Here is a 17,875-nt window from a genome sequence, read left to right as displayed (position 1 = left end):
GCTCCGTCTATGCACACAAACACGTCCAAAGATTTGCTGATTGCTTATGATCATGCCATAATATGAATCATAATGAAAGCTTATTAGCACTCGCCATCACTGGCAGCGTTCCAGAGGAACTTTGACTCCGACGCACGCTGTGGAGAGGCCTTGAGCATCTACACGCTCGCCACGTGTCGGTTGATCTGACCTGACCATCAGACCTGAGGGAGAATTAGAGGGATTCCGCTGAATGTCAGAATCATGTTTTTCTCTTTCACTTTTTATTGCCAGCTTTTCCCTTGAACAGAAAGCTCAGACTCGGCAGCAACAAATGAGTGCATTTGAGAGAATTTTCCAGCATTTCTAGCTTACACAAACTCATCCATCCAAAATGAGCGTCCATTTTGTTGGCAGGCTCGACATGTCAGGCGTGAAGTCATTTCTCCAGAGCAAGGAATCAAATGGATTTTGAAAACATTTTACATGATCTGCAAATTAGATGAGACAAGCTGGCTATTTGACGGGAATCTGTGGCTTGGTTGTAATCTTAATTCATTCATCAGGAAAATAGATCAGTCTTCGACACAAATGCAATTTGCAGAACGTGAATTAAAAAATTCAACATACGTGTGTGTGCATTAAATGTTGTCTCAAAGGCAATAAATATAAATAATTATAAGAGGAAGGACGCACAGACAATATTAGCTTTTATTATGTAAATCTTGGATGGGGCTCATTCTCATGTTGAGTGACGGTCACGTTGTCGTTTCTTGAATGATGTGTCCAAATGAGATGACTGGAATTAAAAACAGACAGTGTCGTACACTGGTGTCAAAATCAAGGCCCGGGGACCAGATACGGCCCGCCACATCATTTGAGGTGGCCCGCAAAGTCAAATTGTGCATCGAGTTCATGTCAATTCCAAAATTTCTAATTGTTTTCAATTTTAAAAGATAGAGATACTGTTAGCAATTTAAATAACCATTCATTTTTTAAAATACATATATTTTTAAATATTTAATTGGAATATTTCATTTTTTAATATTTGAACAGTTTTTATTCGTCTCTGTTTTGAAAACTAGTTATTTATCAGTTTGTTGTCTAGCCTATACTATATATACAATACGATTATTTGGGTTGACAATTTTAATAGCCCTTTGAAGCAAACTATGACTATGATGTGGCCCGCGACAAAAATAAGTTTGACAGCCCTGGTGTAGTACAAATAGTGGCACTAAGGCTTCACAAACTAAATATTCAACTATATATTCAAATGAGATGGTCTGTTTCTCATCTGTGTTCCATTGTCTGTAAAAGGTTTTGAAACAGTGCAGGGCAACGGGAGAATACACACACATCCACGCACACGCACGCACACACACACACGCACGCTTTGTTAGGATGCCACTGTCTGTTCCTCCAACTGAGATGCAGCTGCCAGTTGAACAACTCTCAAGTATCGACTCCAACTGAAAAATACACAATAACAAAAAAAGAAAGAATGGTTCACGTTTCCGAATGGTGCCAAAATAATGACGCTTTCATACGCGGTTTGAGGGGCAAGCGCACATTGAATTCATGGCCACATTCAGTCGCTTTGTGAGGATTAAATTTGACTGTCATGCTGCATACATCATAAAAACTGGGTGTGAGTGTGCATGAACACAAGGTTGTTGTCAGTGGAACACCGCTGAAAAGGTTTAAAACTGATTATGGGATATAAATGTCACATGTGACTTGGAGTTAATTTCAGCTTTTTGTGATGGGTGGGAAAAGTTTCTTTTGGAGAAAGAAGGGGAGTGAGAATGGAAACAAAAATGGAGTCGGTCCACCTTTTGCATCAGAAATAAAAACTAGACTAAACATAAATAAAGTACTTTGAAACCCTAACTCCAGTTTGAAACCCTAGGTTTTAAACATAAACCCTAATTTTAAACCCTGACCCTAGTTAGATACATACGTGGGTAAAAAATGAACTGGTGAGTTTTTTTTTTTATAGGTTATATGTTATCTTTTTATATTCCAGGAATTCCTCAAAAAAACATGTTTTTCACACAAGCACACCATAGATATTCACATTTTTCTATGAGTGTTCTAGGAAATTGTCTTTTCCCAAGAAGTTAAAAAGTGCTCATATCTTGAATTCTCTTTTAAAGGGTGTCTGAATGCATTTGTCCATATAGCTAATCAGCAGAAATTTGCAACTTATTGTTTCTTCTGAAAAGAAACCCACCTCCCTTCAATTTGGGTAATGCCAGCCTTCAAATTTTCAGATATGCAGCTCTCTTTTCTGATTTGAGAGTTCGTAAAGCAAACACGGCTGTTGAGCCTGATTGTTGGCAGTCAAGTCGCATTCGCACTGGCAGGAGCCGCCGCCACAGGGTGACTGACCCCCGGCGTCAGACACACATGGAACGCTGCCACGGTCCTTAGCAGCGAACAACTCATAATCGGGGACCGAATGGCCTCGGCCCACGAGCTTTGCTGCTGGCTTTCCTCGGCGACATTTTGTCAATTGCTCAAAACCTTGCTCTTGAGTTCAGCTTGCATGATACCAGTTTTTACTGCAATCTCAGAGTTGCTACCAACATTAAGACAACCCCATCCAGAAATCATATTCACTCGATAATTAACTCATATAGTGCCATTGACGGTTATAGACGTGAAAGATATTAACTATTGGCAGTGAATGAGTTAAGGATGCAAAGATGCGTGATAGTTCAAGTGTTCTACTCGACAGTCCCAATGGCAGCAATGCAATACACTCAGGCAAATATAAGTGACAAAAAACAAGCCACTCAAGTCTCACTTTGAGCCCTTTAGTACAGATTAGCATTGTGCAAACACTCGGGAGAGGATTTCTTATTTCCATCACAGTGTCCCATTTTCAGATATTTTTAGCAGATTGACAATCTGTCACTGTGATTACGAAAGCTTCATCTTTCTTAAACAGGACCATCTAGTGGCCCTCATCTTCACGAGAATTCAATCTAACAAAATAGCTTTGGTGTGGGAAGGATTTCCCTCATGGGTTTCACAGAGTTGGCTTCACAGAGCATCGAAAGGAATGAAAATTTAAAGTCGTGACCAATTCTGGAAACAGGAAGTGACAATCAATATCAGGCTAACGACGCTCATTTGTCACGTTTTTTATATTAGAGGCCAACATCGGTGTCATATCAGGCGGGGCGCTGAGGAAATTAGACGGGATCTTGTTCATTCTTCCCCAAAGTCAAACTTAATTGCTTATGACAAGCATTTGTAAAGCAAAGAGCAAGACTTTGGTTTATCAGCTTGCTGACACTGATGCATGCTTGCAAGCACACTGACATGCCAGAGGAAGAAAAAAAAAAACGTTAATCATCTTAGTCAGCGATTTTCGAGCCATTTTAAACGTACCCGTTCAGCCTGCAGGAAGTCTAAATGAGCTCATCAAAATCTGGTGTGATATGAGAATGGCGAGGAATTGTTCTTTTTATTTTTTAAGTGTTACTTCACTGATTGAGGTAACAAGAAAAAAAACATCTCCAAACATCACAGCAGGGCATAGAAACAAAAACGGAGGCCAAACAATTCCGCTAGCGTACCACAACTGTGATCAAAGCTGAACAAGACGCACAAATACACCTGCCGGAACAGATGGCGCCGGCCCCATTTCACATGAGAGAAGCCAAGTAGTGTGCAAACAGGTAGACGGGGAACAAGAGTCGCCGGCTTACTAGCTTGATCTTTGCACTACTGAGAGAAGAGAGCAAAGGACATTATTAGTTTACCAAGAGCCGCATTGTGGATCTGAACCCTGTGTCGAGGATCTCCTGCTTGGGTGCTGCCAGATCAGCGGGATTCCAGCATCGGGTCCGTTGTCTTTGTTGCGGGCTTTATATCTCAGAAGTAAGAGGGAAAAACTCTTTGGTTGTGGAGATAGAGAAGTGGGAAAAAATACACAGCTCAGACTCTCAGAAGTCCAATTTATTAGATGTGGAGGGTAAAAGTTTTGAGAAGAGCAGAGCGTTTTTTGGCATTGACACACTGAGCAATTACAACAATTCTTCTTTCAGAGGAGTAAACACGGAGATGCTGTCGGGAGAGAAATTAATGACTTCTTGTCTTTTTTGGTATCCGGTCGCCTACATCTGATTTGAAGAATTTAAAGAATGAGGGCCGATGTAACACACAGCAAACAGAGATGCTGCCAGTTCCATTGGGAACAAAGAAAATACTTTAATAGAAGATGTGAGGTAAAACAACAATTTTGTTTGTTTATTTTTGAGATCCATTTGGGAGTCTATGCTAATACAATGCACGTCATATCTTATTTTTTTGACTAATCGACATCTCAGAAACACTGTTGAACACGACGGTTGGCATGCAAGCAGAGCGAGTGGAGGGGGGAGACACTGCCCCCCCTGAATTATGCTTGAACCACGGTCAGGCAAGATAATTGACTTTTGGTTAGTTTCTGAATTCTGAAAGATTTTTTCTTGGACAAGCAAGCAACTTGTCATTATGTTGGGTAAGTAAAAATTTATAGAAATATTTTGAGGTTGAGGATGAAAATGCGACATCATTTAATAGATTTTTGCCACATGCACTATCTCTGTACTCTTAAAAATGGAAATCACTGTTCAGACTCGTGTTCCCTGCTTGTTCAGAGTTTTGTGAGAGTCTCGGGTGTTCACCACATTTTGTGATTGGTTGTTAAAAAGAATCAAGCACTCTAGTACATCATAAAACGTTCGTGTCCTCTGTGGGAAGAGTCTTAACTCACGTCAGATAAGAATACCACAAAGAATACTTTTTTCAGCGGTCACTTATCAAATTAACTTCAATCATTGTTTTGCATTTTAAACAGCAAATGTTTATGAATAACAATGATAAGGGAGCTGGGGTGCAAACAAAACAAAAGAACAAAGTATATATGACTTTTAAAAAAACAAAGCTCACACCGCCAAACTGCTAATATCTTGTGAACCTTAATCCACATCTACATTTTGCAGCATTTTATTTTTTTTCCACCTCCTTCACCGGTGAGGTAGCTGGCATCCCATGCGCAGATTTAAATATTCTGTAAAACCTCGTTAAATATCGCATTAGTGGCGGAAAGCTGGAAACGAGAGCCTGGGGCGTGTACAAAGTGAGTGTTATGATACGACTTCAAACTTGAGTCCAGATGCACTATTTGGGTTTTGACTTGCAGTCTCGGTCTACCTGCTACAAAAAATGGAGATGTGCTCTGCATTTGTGAGGACTCAGAATGACGTACACACAACTCAAGAAGCATCCAAACAGCGGTAAGCCTGTAAATTATTTTTGGCAAGACAAATGATGAGCGTAAAAACGCGACATAAAGGACAAAACATGGGATGGTTCCTGTTTTTAGCCTACTCGACAGTCCAACTGACACGATCAACAGTAGATGACAAATGATACCGCCAGAGGACTGGAAAATTAGAAAAATAAATGTTGACGGAGAATGACACAGCTTGATGTGAAGAGGCTATTATAAATGTTCCCTCTACGAGTCAAGGGGAAGGAAATAGTGACAAATCGGATGGGCTTTTTGTGTATTTGCCACCTTGCGGAGGAATCCTCTGATGCTTTTTAACTTCAGCTCCAATCAAAGAGGCCCAGATTGCAATCTGCTTCACAATATGTTTTGTTCTCCTTTATTAGGACTATAGATAAACCTCATGGCTGCGACCCAGGCCTGCGAGTAATGAAGGCTCCCCGAGTGGAACTGAATCCAACCCCCTTATGCTCCCTGTCTAAATTTGCTGATTTTATTTTAGTTTTTTTTTCCTGGAAGAAAAATGATTTGCCAAAGTCAAAGAATATAAGAAAAAGTGCAAAGTGGGACAGTTGTCACATTGGGTCCGAAAAGCGCAAAGGCTTTTAATTAAATTAAATGTATTTAATTATGTATTTATATAATATGTATTATAATATCTAATGAATTTAATTAATTAATAAAACATGATTTAATTAAGACATTTTCAGTCACCTCATCAAGAAACCTCGTGAGATTTTTCTTGAAAATACGTTTGCTCAACTAAACAAAACTCCCTTTATGAAGAAATAATTAAAATAAAAACACCCACACATCTGGTGGTGATTGTTGAAATTAAAATACGAGATAAATATTTTGCTACCAACTTTGATGTAGTTCTATGTCTTTTAAAACCAATAAATGAAGATGGCCCCGACAGTTCCAATCAACTGAGCATGACTGTATTGGCAAGGGAATCATTCACGATGATATTATTATATTTGATTTCAATGGACTGCGCATTAGCGTCGCAATTAGCAAACGTTAACCCAAAAAGGAGCGTTACTTTGTTTCAGGGGGGAAGCAGACAATGACAGCATCTGTCACACAGCCAACTATTTCATTGCAAATTGGAAAATAAAAGAAAACATTTAATACCAGGATTGAATAAGCAGCAATTAACATTTTTATTTGCAAATCATGGACAGTAGTTTAAGACATTAATTAGTAACGCTTGGGTATAAACGTTTCCTTAGCTAAAAACATGGTCAAATGAATTTTACTGTTAAACAATCTCTAAGCATGTCCCTTGAAAAGTTACAATCTTATATCGGGTTACACATAGTAAGTAGAAAAAACCTTTTTAAATATAGAAAATAGAACACACATCATGAGGAAAATACAAAACTTAGCTCATAAGAGACAGTTGGTCCACAATGAGTTCGACTTGAAATGCTAAAATGAAAAAAGTCATCCTCAAAAAATTCTGTGGAGATGTTGGAATTGAAAAGTGTCCTATTGTAGTGCTAATATTTTGTATGATTTCCAACCAAAGGCTTTCGAAAGCCTGCTGAACAAATGTGATTCATGAGATAAGACAAATTTGCATGAATGTAAGATAAATACAGGAAAACTGAATAACATTTGTATCAGAAAGTGCTAAGTCGTTTGACGTTAACGTTTTTGGACAACAAAAACTGCAATTTCAGGTCAGGTTTAATATTTACAAAGACACCAACTTGTGTCATTTTGATATACTTTCAGCCACAATTTGGTCTAACAGTTTTAATTCTGTGAAGCTTCTTCAAAGATTCACTTCTTAAGATCATCATTTCTACGTGTGTGCAAACTATAAAGCCAATGTTTGGTTGTATCGCGACTCCTACAAGGCCCTGAGTTTCGCCAACAGAGCTTGCACATCAGACTGGCTGCCGGCGCTGGAGTGCACGGCACCGCTGGATGGCGTCTGAGAGGCCAGAGGCTCGCCTTCATCCCTTCTCTTGATCTCTATAGGTTTGGGATCTTCCCTCACTGCCGCTCTTTCGCTATCTGACGCATAAGTGTGGCCCGAGGTGTTCTTGTACCTGTGTGCCGTGTCGGAACGTAGCGCAGATTTGAATGGTGCTGCTGAAGCCGCTTGGCTGTCAGATTCCTTGGTGGGGGGAGCCTTTGTCGCCGCAGAAACGGCATGGACGTTTTGGCGAGAGCGAGAACGGAGTAAAGTTGCCTTCTTGTTTTCTGTGAGGGGGTGAGTAAACAAAATAGTCAGCAAAAGCGAATGATGAAAGCTTGTGGAATAGGGCTGGGCAATAACTCAAAATTAATAGAATATCCCAATAGACATTAAAACTAAAGGTTAATTCAAAATTGTCACATTTGTTTCAACTGCTTTTAATTTAATGTAAATGTTTATTTTATTTAAATTATTTAATATTAATTTAATGTAAATATTCTATTTTAAAATAAGTGAAATTTAGCTCTTTCCCTAGTACTTATTTGGAAGAGTAAAATTGATCGGTCGATATGATGGTGATACTTTTTAACCATATTGCCCAGCCCTATTGTAGAAATTTATAAGCAGCACGATTGTTAGACGATTGCAAGCAAAGGAACTTGATTAAATTATAAGCAAAGAAAACAACATTAAAGTTGTCAGTGTGGCAAACAAATGATGAGGAGAAGCGAGGTGGGGCGGGGGGCACTTAAGTCACAGGAAGCAAAGTGAACATCCACATTGATGCTGTTTGTTTGTTGGGATGCAAACACACAAAGATGGAGAGACACATATTTATATTACAGTCATGTTTTCTTTCCTCATCAATGATGTCCATCCTACAACTCGCTGGGTTCACCATCATTATCTGTTCAACTTCATCTCGTTCTTTTCACCTACGATGAGTCTCGTCAACCCCCCACCCCCCACGTCCTCTCCTTCCCCGGCCCCTCCCATCTGCTTTCATAGTGTTGAGTACAGTCAGTCAGTGAGCAAATCAGAGCCGCATCGTGAATTATTATCCCTGTGAGTGGAGCTTGGACTTCATCATCAGTATGTGCATGCTGGCGGGAGAGGGCCAATCCATATTCATGCGACCTTGAGCGAGAGACGGCGAAGGTACGGCGGGAGCGCCGACACCGCCGCATTTAAAGTTTCCCGAACGCGGGACGTCTGGCAAAGAGGAGTCAGACACAGCGGAGCAGAACAGAACAGGCCGCTCTGTCAGCCAATCGGTAATGAGCTTGGAGCGTGGCCAGTCAGTCATGACAGTGTGTTTTATGGGCACGCTGACGAATGACAAGCAAAGTCCCTGAACACAAACTCTGACAAATAAATAAGGATAAAGGGAGAGTACAGAGGAGACCAGACAAGATGGAGCAGACTGCGAAAATTAAGCAAAGTAGGCCTTCGATCACAGATGTCGACCCCCCGAGACACAATTGCAGAACACGACGCCGTTTGAAAAAAAAGGACAATGTTATTTAATTCGACCGTGACTTACCGCTATCAAAAAGCCAAAACTCGTTTCATAATTCCATTCTTTCTTCTTCTGACATTTACCCTGGCGACTGCTTTCCCGCTCAAGGTGTGAGCAATGCCTCATAAACACGAATTTGTCGCCAAACACACTCAGCGCTAATGTGAAAATTGGCTATAGTGATATCGGTAAATTGCCTTTTAACTTCCAACATCCTGCTGCTGATAGAATGCCAATCATCTTAGAGAGCAGGTCGAAAAGTGACAAAATATTGGCAGTTCTTTTCCAAAACAAGGTATGATTCCAAACAAATTCAGATTAATAAATTACAGGCCTGGTGAGATATTGATTCCTACGCAGTATATTGAGATCACTATTAGCTCTTTTGTACCATTTTTATTTTTGTCTGATGGTTGTCAAGCCATCAAGCATTAAAGTAGCGAAGATGATCAAAGTGCTCTCGGGTTCAGTTTCTCCTCACGCTGCCTTTTCAGTGACATGCTCGTTCACCCGTCCTCTGAAGTCAAATAGCTTCTCAATGTTTGCCTTCATAGAGGCTGTAAAGCGAGGCGGAAAGATGTGAAGCGTGTGTCATTGCCCACTTGCTAATTTCATCCAAGAGCTGACACTAAAAGTCAAGCGCGAGTCGCCGGCGGATAACCGTTCGGACCGAGACTCGCGAGTGTTTAACTGCGATGGGGCAAAAGTATTGACGTATCCGCTTTAATCAATAAATAATCAGGCGAGAGTTAGGGCTTCCCCTGAATCCTAATTCTTTAGTTCAGCAAGACATTTAGGAAGAGATGGAGAAGGATACGTTGTCTGGCCGAGGTCTTGATGAGCTTCATGAACTCAAGTAATGATTGTACTGCTTAATCTGCCAATCAGGGGCTGGACCACACAACTTTGTTCCTGATGCTTTGTAATTATCAAGATCGTTTGAGTCTTGCAACTGTGAGAAAGGTTTTGGGGAAAACACAAATGCAGGCTTGGATCGGTCGGTGCGGAAGAAGTACTTGGGCACTAAGACCGTTGAGTTGTATTCATAGCAGATGCCGAGTTATTTGGATTCTGATTTTTTTTTTTAAAGCGATTAAATGTTGTTCCAGATAATAGCTTCACAAACTGTGGCACTAAAAGATTACAATTCAAAGCTTGGCAATTTCACACTTGTGCCAAAGGTCATTCCTCGGGACGTCTAGTAGTTCTTGATAGCATTACGCCACTTATTGCGAATGTCAATTGCGAGTCGGATCTCGGCATGTTTCAGTCAACATCTTGCTGCTGTTTTCATTTGTCTACGTCTGGCAACGATATCTAATAAAAATGATCTATGATGGTAGCTAAAATGTTTTTCTCAACTTTGCCGGACTATGTTGGTTATAGAACAAGGATGTTTTTTTTTTTTTTTTAAAGATTAATTATTGTTCAAAAAAAAAAAGATAAACATGCTCATATGTTTGGCAAGATTGTGTTTTGTACAAAAGACCCTGTCCATTTTTTTCCCTCTCTGCAAATAGCTGCGAGGAAGAATCCACATTTCCCGTCCTCATCAGATCATTTGGCACATCAAACAGGATGCAGATGAGCCTTTCCTCTCACCACTCTCACACTCGCCGTCTCTCCGCTCTTGTGAAGTTTGCAGTATTTGATCATACGCAGAAGAAAGTAGTTAGACACTTATAAGAAGATGCCGTTTCTCCCCGTGGAGTGATTGACACAACAAGTTAAAGCTAAAGGGATCAAACCTAGCATACCTACTTTAGATTTGCACCTTGGCTGCTGTGACACTTTGCAGCTTATTCATCTTGTCTTTCATTTGTCCACTACATGACATTAAATGACTGAAAAACATTTTTTTTTCATTATTTGTCTTAAATTAATTGTCTGATTAAACGGTCGACAGATTATTTTCTCCTGCCAAATATTGGACGTAGGATAAGTCCAAACAAAAACAACAAAATTTTTCCGATTAATCGTTTTTCAGATTCTTTTCTCCTGCCAAATATTGGAACCAGGATCGGTACAAACAAAAATAACAACAGAAAAATCGGTATCAAGTGGGCACAAGTTCAAAGCACATCTGACATTTTCGGTTGGACGCATTCAAGAAACATCACTAAGTAACATTACTGGAAGAGGATGATGTCGCTTCCAAAACAAAGGGGGAAACCTCGAGAATATGAAAGGGCTGACTTGAAAGTCCGTCAAGTCTTGCGCCCTTCGGTGAACCCAAACCGCTGTGGGCTGCACTGAAGCATGACATTGCGTTTGCACGCTTTGGTGCATCCAACAATGCCTCAAAAGTCCAGCCGATTCCTCACCACGAGCACAACACTGGCTTCTTCTCAACAAAATTAATTTTACAAAAACAATACTGCACAAAACTTCAAATTATTGCTAAACTTTATACAATAAGAGTAACTGGAGAGTAATTGGCGTATTTTACACCCTAACCAAAAATGAGCACAAAAATCGGCTTAACAAAGATCGATAACATTTGGAGATTGTGTTATTTATTGCGAGTGCCCGCTATCTTCCATAAACTGTCGCTTTGAGAGACAAATTGCATTGCTTTGGATTTGAAGAACTGTTTTCAATATAGTTTAACAAAGAATAAATCAAAAGATGAATAAAACGCACGCAAATGCTCGAATCAATTCATTTTGCGAAGGACGCGTTCTTTTAGTAGTAACACAAAAAACGAGGGGGGGGCACACTGATAATCTGAGCTGTCAATTAGCAAAGCTAATTTGTAAAAATCTATTCACTCAAGGCAAAACTCGCTGTGTTTTGAAATGCAGCCGGCAATTAAAAGACATTAGAAAGAAGAGAAACACCTGGCAGATGGCTCTTAATCAACTCAGCCTCACTAGAATGACACACGGGCTAATGGACTGAGAATGTATACTCATAGTAGGACGGCATCACTTGCAAAAGGTCTCTTTGACTACCATCTTGCCCACAGACTCACATGTTCACCTTTTCTATTAAGCTCTGATAAAATATTGCCAGTGTAGTTCACAGCCGCCGGCTTGAATTAAACATATCTGTGCTTTGGGGCTCTGCTACCTGTTGTTATTTATGTGGTTACGGCTGGTAAATATCCCCATCAGTGAGCGTGCGAATACATATTCAACACAACAGCAGATTTGCACTAACGGCAGAGAGCCGTTTTCTCTGCCATTGTAAGCCGGAAAAAAATAAATAAATACTGTTAATACGCTTTTGCAATTGTGATAATGAAACCCTTTTTCTCCCTGAAACAAGTCTATGGTGGCTGGTTAGTGCTTTCTTAATAAGGATGGAGAAGTTTTTTTTTCTTAAAAATAAAAAAAAAAGGCCTCAAAGTGTAAATAACAGTTATATTATCTACTTAAATAGAAATGTGAGTAAATAAGTAAGCCTCCTATAGATGTTTGAGTAGTGTTCCTTTTTTTGCCATTGTTTTCAGTGCCACTTGAGCGGTTGTGTTTAACACTCAGGCTGCTTGACAGATCTCAACATGCAAGGCCAGTACTGCCAAACAGACTTATGTATTCCAAACGGCCTGGAGTCATGCTCTATATTTCATTGAAGTTGAATATTTAAAAAGATCAACCCACTCAAAACCCTATAAAACCTATCGTTCTGGGGCCTCGCGTCCTAAAAATAAAATCGCATCTGCCATATCGCATTACAGACGGCCACATCGGCCCCATCTCTTCGGCAGTTTGCTCTCCGTTCCCCTCGCTTTCTGACAAAAGCCATCTGGTAACCAGCCTGTCTCCGTCAACACAGAGTTTGCCCTCTTTCTCTGTCAAACAACTTTGCACTTTTTCCTGCTTTCCACTGATTTGGTTCCCTTATCCTTAGCTTATTTGAATAGTGGTACTGTTACACTCTGGCTACTCTCACAACCTGTCCTATCCGTCTGTCTATCTATCTAGCTATCTGTCTGTCCACCTGTCTGTCTATCGGTCTGTCTACCTAGCTATCTGTCTGTCTGTCTATCTATCTGTAACTGCCTGTCTATCGAGACACACACACACACACACACACACACACACACACACACACACACACACACACACACACACACACACACACACACACACACACACACACACACACACACACACACACACACACACACACACACACACACACACACACACACACACACACACAAAATGTGTGACCCAATTTCCACTTTAAATGGGTTTAATTGTATTTAGATGCTATTGATTGATATTAGGACCATTTTCATCATGTGAGCCCAATGTTTTGAATTACACAATTTTGAAAACTTTAATTGCACTGATAGTTAAAAAAGAAGAGATACTTGGCTGGAATGCCCAATACAAATCAGAACAAAAGGGCCTCACAATATTATATACTGCCTGCAACTTCACAAAATGCTTAATTTATGCCCACTTGAGCTCATATATAATCTACGATGAATAAACATGACAAACACATGCGCAAGCCTGTGGGCATGAGCATGTATGCCCATTTAGCAGCCTTTGGAAAATGTGATCAAATCAAGGCATATCAGCATTAAAACCAAGAGGGGATGAAAAGCGAGGTCCAAGATTTTTGCATAACTAATGGGATGTCTCACTGATAAATCAAACAGATTACATGAACATAATATCGAAAGACGTTTACATGAAGTTCTGATTGGTTAGGGGTTGACCCAATAACGGTGGTGGTCGGTACAAAAGGGTTAAGGGGTCAGATATGGTGCGGTGCAGCATGTTAGCAGTCTTCATTGTGCATTTGCCGTGGATCAAAATCCATATAAAGTGAAAACTCGTAATAAATAAAGACCAAATGACAACCGTGCTACAGAAACTGGCAGCGCTAATGTGATTTGCACCGGTTCTAAGCAAAATGGATAAATGGTGGCCAAAGCGAGAGGATTTTTGCTGTAGCAGGGAAACATTCACTTTTTCCATTTTCATTTCATACAAAAATCAGAAAAGCTCACCCAGGAAAACATTCAACAAAAACATCAATGATGGCTGCGTCCCAATGAATGTAAATGTTCATGTACGCGGACAAAGATGCACGGACGGTTCCGAGTTTGCCACCTCTCCTGGGGCTTCTCCTTTCTCAGGCCCAGCAATTAAAAACACACGCATGATTGGTCCGTGCAATTTTTGGGGGGGAGGAACATAATAAAATATTTATACCAGAGACACATAATTGGACGTATCCATTCCGTGCACTGCAAATCCGTCATATTACTTCTACGCTTGCAACTGATGGCTAGCAAGCTTTGTTGCATTCAATGAACCATTAATGGAGGCAGCAGACAAATGATGCGGGGGGCAAAAAATTAGTTTGTACATATCATAGCTCAGGGGAACACATTAGCACAATCACCTTCAAGGGAATGGAGAGGGTTGTAGTTCAACTCGGCAGAAAAATAATCCAAGGAGGGTGGCATTGGTGCGCTTAGAATGTACAGATGTTAATCAATAAAAAGATGAACAGTGACGTGTGACCTCCAAAGGAGAAGACTGATATCCGACTTGGGCAAGTCAATTTGGCAAATAGTTGTCAGCGCATACCCGAGGGATCACTTTGTCGCTGGCGCTGAAAGTAAATTAGATGCTTATGTAGAAACAATGAAAGGCTATTTTGATAGTTTTGTTCACAAATTCGGAGTTCATTGATCAGCACAGGGTGCATGTCACATGACACTGCCATTGAAACAGATCCGATTTTTAACCCGTCGCTAATCCTAAAGGTGATTTTGATGACAGTGCTTTCCTTCAGCTGTACAACGACTAACCTTGGCCTTATCGTTGATTGGAATTCATCCTTCAAAATCCACAGACAACAAAATAGCTTTTTGTTTTCACTTGGGTAAACAAGACCCTTGCCATTTGCTGATGCTGACAAAGTCTCTCAAAAATGTAACGGTGATGTCACACCTATTTTTTTTTTTATTCATTGTATCCAGGAAATATGATCAAACTTGTCAAGTTTTGATTTGTTTCACAAATAACAGATATGCGTTAATAGCCAGTTGAATTTCAAAAGGGGGGGCGCTAATAATTTTGGTCACAACTGAATTGCGCAAAGTTAAAAAGAAACACGCAGAGTTAATCCTTTGATGCTGGTAGAAATTAGGACGAATGATGTTTTCTTTTTGTTGTTGTATTCATCAAGGCTAACAAAGGCGTGCACCAGCAATTGCAGAATACACAGTGGGATACAAAAACACTGGCGGTTCATCTAATAACGAATGTGGAAAAATATGTCGAACTTCTGAATATTTTGGGATATTTGGTTTTTAGCTGTCATTCTAATTTCAATTGGGGCAATGTCTCGAAACCACTGGAGAGGAATGTTTGGCATGCACTCATTGTCTGCTGTTATTTTCTGTATCTTAAGCAGTAATCAATTTTACTTTTCTCATAGCCGGGAAAAAAAATCTTTCTATTGATGCATTGAACTGATAAGAGTAGTGCATTAATTGCTGGTGTGGGCTGTTCTATTAGTCATTTCCGTTTTCTGTGTTTGATTAAATGAGCGAAGGAAACTGGCGCAATGATGGCAAAAAAAGATAATAGCGGATGAAAGGGCGTGTTTGAGATGCAAGCATATCGGCTGCCAGTTTGGCTCTGGAGCACGGTGACCTTGTTTGCGCGATTAGAAGAACCACTGGGGCATGATTGGCTGCGTTGCATCGCTCTCCCTCTCTCCTCCTCCTCACTGTCATCTCAAATTTATCAATATGGCTCGCCTTCATTATCCTTCCCATTTCTGTATTTGTTTGGAGGCATCTGTTTATTCTAATGATTTTTTTTTATTGTATGGTAATCAAAAAACATTTGTAAATAGCTTGGTTAATTTGACATAAGGTACAAATGTATGACAATCGATATGAAGTCTGACACATTTGTCTTAAGCACAAATACATTGATCAAACTGTCAAGAGAATAAACAATGTATTATAATAATAAAAAACACTACATCCAAATATATGCAAGCAGAATAAAATATTTTAAAGATATTCAAAGCATTTGCCACGTTCCGCTGATTGTACGTCTTTCCAAGCAATAGCTTGCTTTTATCTCGAGACTGTTTATCTTTCATATTAATAATACATTCAAATAATCTCGCGTCTTTCGAGACACCTCAAAGGCTTTAAAAGACCAAACGTCTGTCTCTGACCGTGCCGAGGTCAAACGGAGAGATGGGAAGTTGAAAAAGGGTCATTGCAACAATGGAGAGAGAGAATGAATGGGAAGACATTTGAGGCCACTCTCACTTGCTAACTCGCTATAGTAGCAAGGACGCTGAGGTCCCGGTCAGTGAGGATTTATAGCACAGAGGAAAAAAAATGCTTAAATTCACGGGAGAACTTGTGCAGCATGCTTGCAGGGGCCAGAGAACACCCACACTTCAGGCTTGATCAACCCAAAGTGCGTATCTGGCACGAGGTAAATGACACAATGAAGTGGACGAGAGATGGGCACAGCCAAAACCTCACAGAATATGATTAGCGGCCCAAAACACAAACATTAGCAAATCCTGGGATTTACAGAAATCTTTATTTTGCTTCTTGTCTACTGCCAAAACTCACACACAATTTGTGTGTGTGGGGGGGAAAGCCACAGAGCCACTGATAGCCATGTGTCCACATAGCGAGTTCTGATCCAAATGATTCATGAAGACTAGCTGCCAGACTATCGAGAACAAACCGGCCAACACGAGTGAGTGATTATCAGTCACAGGCAGAGTAAACATAAGCCCACGGTTTGGTCGTATGATTGCCTGGTCCTCGGGATTCAAGTGTCTACGCTTTTCTCAGGCTAAAAAGGGAAGAGAGATGAAGAGATTTTAGTCGGTAAAGATTAGCACCACTTAATTATACTTTCAATAAGATTTCCGTAGTGTGAGCAGTTTTACTTAATGTATAATAGTTTTATATTTTATAAAAAAAAAAATTAATTTATCATCGAAAATTTCTTTACTTTTGTAAGACAAACAGTAGAATAAGGTTCCTATATCCTATACAGTTAAAATATGTTGAATAAATCTGAAAGAAAGAAATTCACTTTACATTTCATGTTTTATCTCCAATCACAACAATCTGAAGGTGAACTACTCTCATGGAATGTGTTGCGTCTTTGGCATCTGTAAATAGAAAACCTGCCAAAACAAGCTGCACTTTTTTTTCTATCTTTCTGTCTATCCATAGTTTATAACTTGAGAAGTGCTATTGAGACACATTAGAGTGTAATTTCCAGCAAGTATAAATTAAGAATGATTTCACACAGGGATGCCAACAAGGTATGCTCCTGTTACATGCGAAGACGGGCAAATGATGAAATATGCTGCAAAATATCATGAATGCAGTCTTACTGGATTTTGATGATTAGTACATAACTGTGACTTATTTTAATATATTATATATATTTTAAATCATTCAAAGGCTTTCAGATAAAGGTGTTGTCGAGAAAGACTTAACAAATTGAGACGCAGATACTTGATGTTGCCAGCAGGGAATTTTCAGTGTGTTAGAGGTAAAAGATGTGAAGTTTGGGGGGAATCTCTGCAGATAAATATGAAAGAATTTTCCTCTCGAGATAACTTGATGAAACAATACCGGGTCTTTGAAAGCCAAGTGACTTTATTCAGACATTGAAGCTGGAGAAGCATTGATTGATAAGCAACGCTGCTAACCACTTGACACGGACAAAACACCAGGCGGATGTATCTGCTACTGACAATCAGAATCAATCACAGGTAATTTGATTAACAGAAAGCAAGATACAAAGTTGGAGGGAAAGGGAGGAAGGAACTATCGTCAAAAATTAGCGGAAATGCCGAGAACGGTAGGGAGACGAAGTAATTTGCAATGCTCATACTTTCCCTTAATTATCCGAGCAACACAACATGCCTACGGTTAAAGAAACAAAGTTTGGGGGAAAATTCATGAATTAAATTATGTTTAACCCAAAACATACCTGCTTTTTAAAAAATGCAATGGCACATTTCCTTATGAAGCTTATTAAATTGTCATGAGGACAACGTCAACCTTGAAGGGTTAGCGCTCTTTGAAAATACAAAAACAAAATAACTGTCAAATGGAATTATCTTTTTTTTCAGATCAAGAGCAGGGAAAGGCATAGAAAGAAATTTTATAATGGGA

The 17,875-nt window shown here is 39.8% G+C and overlaps 1 protein-coding gene across 4 annotated transcripts in view; it reads right to left on the bottom strand.

Moving 5' to 3' along the window:
- Positions 1-695: 695 nt before the first annotated feature.
- LOC147059657 (protein diaphanous homolog 3-like) overlaps positions 696-17,875 on the bottom strand; it is a 49,966-nt gene continuing 32,786 nt past the window's right edge. For 3 of the 4 annotated variants that reach the window (XM_085907907.1, XM_085907903.1, XM_085907904.1), the window contains one exon: positions 6,412-7,486. In XM_085907907.1, the coding sequence (XP_085764033.1) occupies positions 7,131-7,486 (356 nt within the window). In that variant the 3' untranslated portion in view covers positions 6,412-7,130. Of the gene's footprint in view, positions 779-1,372; positions 1,452-6,411; positions 7,487-17,875 lie in introns of those variants that run through there. The other variant, XM_085907905.1, reaches the window with a different exon arrangement.

This window comes from Syngnathus leptorhynchus, chromosome 3 (genome assembly GCF_054491065.1).
Source record: "Syngnathus leptorhynchus isolate UIUO chromosome 3, UIUO_Slep, whole genome shotgun sequence".
NCBI lineage: Eukaryota > Metazoa > Chordata > Actinopteri > Syngnathiformes > Syngnathidae > Syngnathus > Syngnathus leptorhynchus.
Note: the sequence above shows the minus strand (reverse complement) of the source record. Positions and strands in the feature narration are given on the sequence as shown.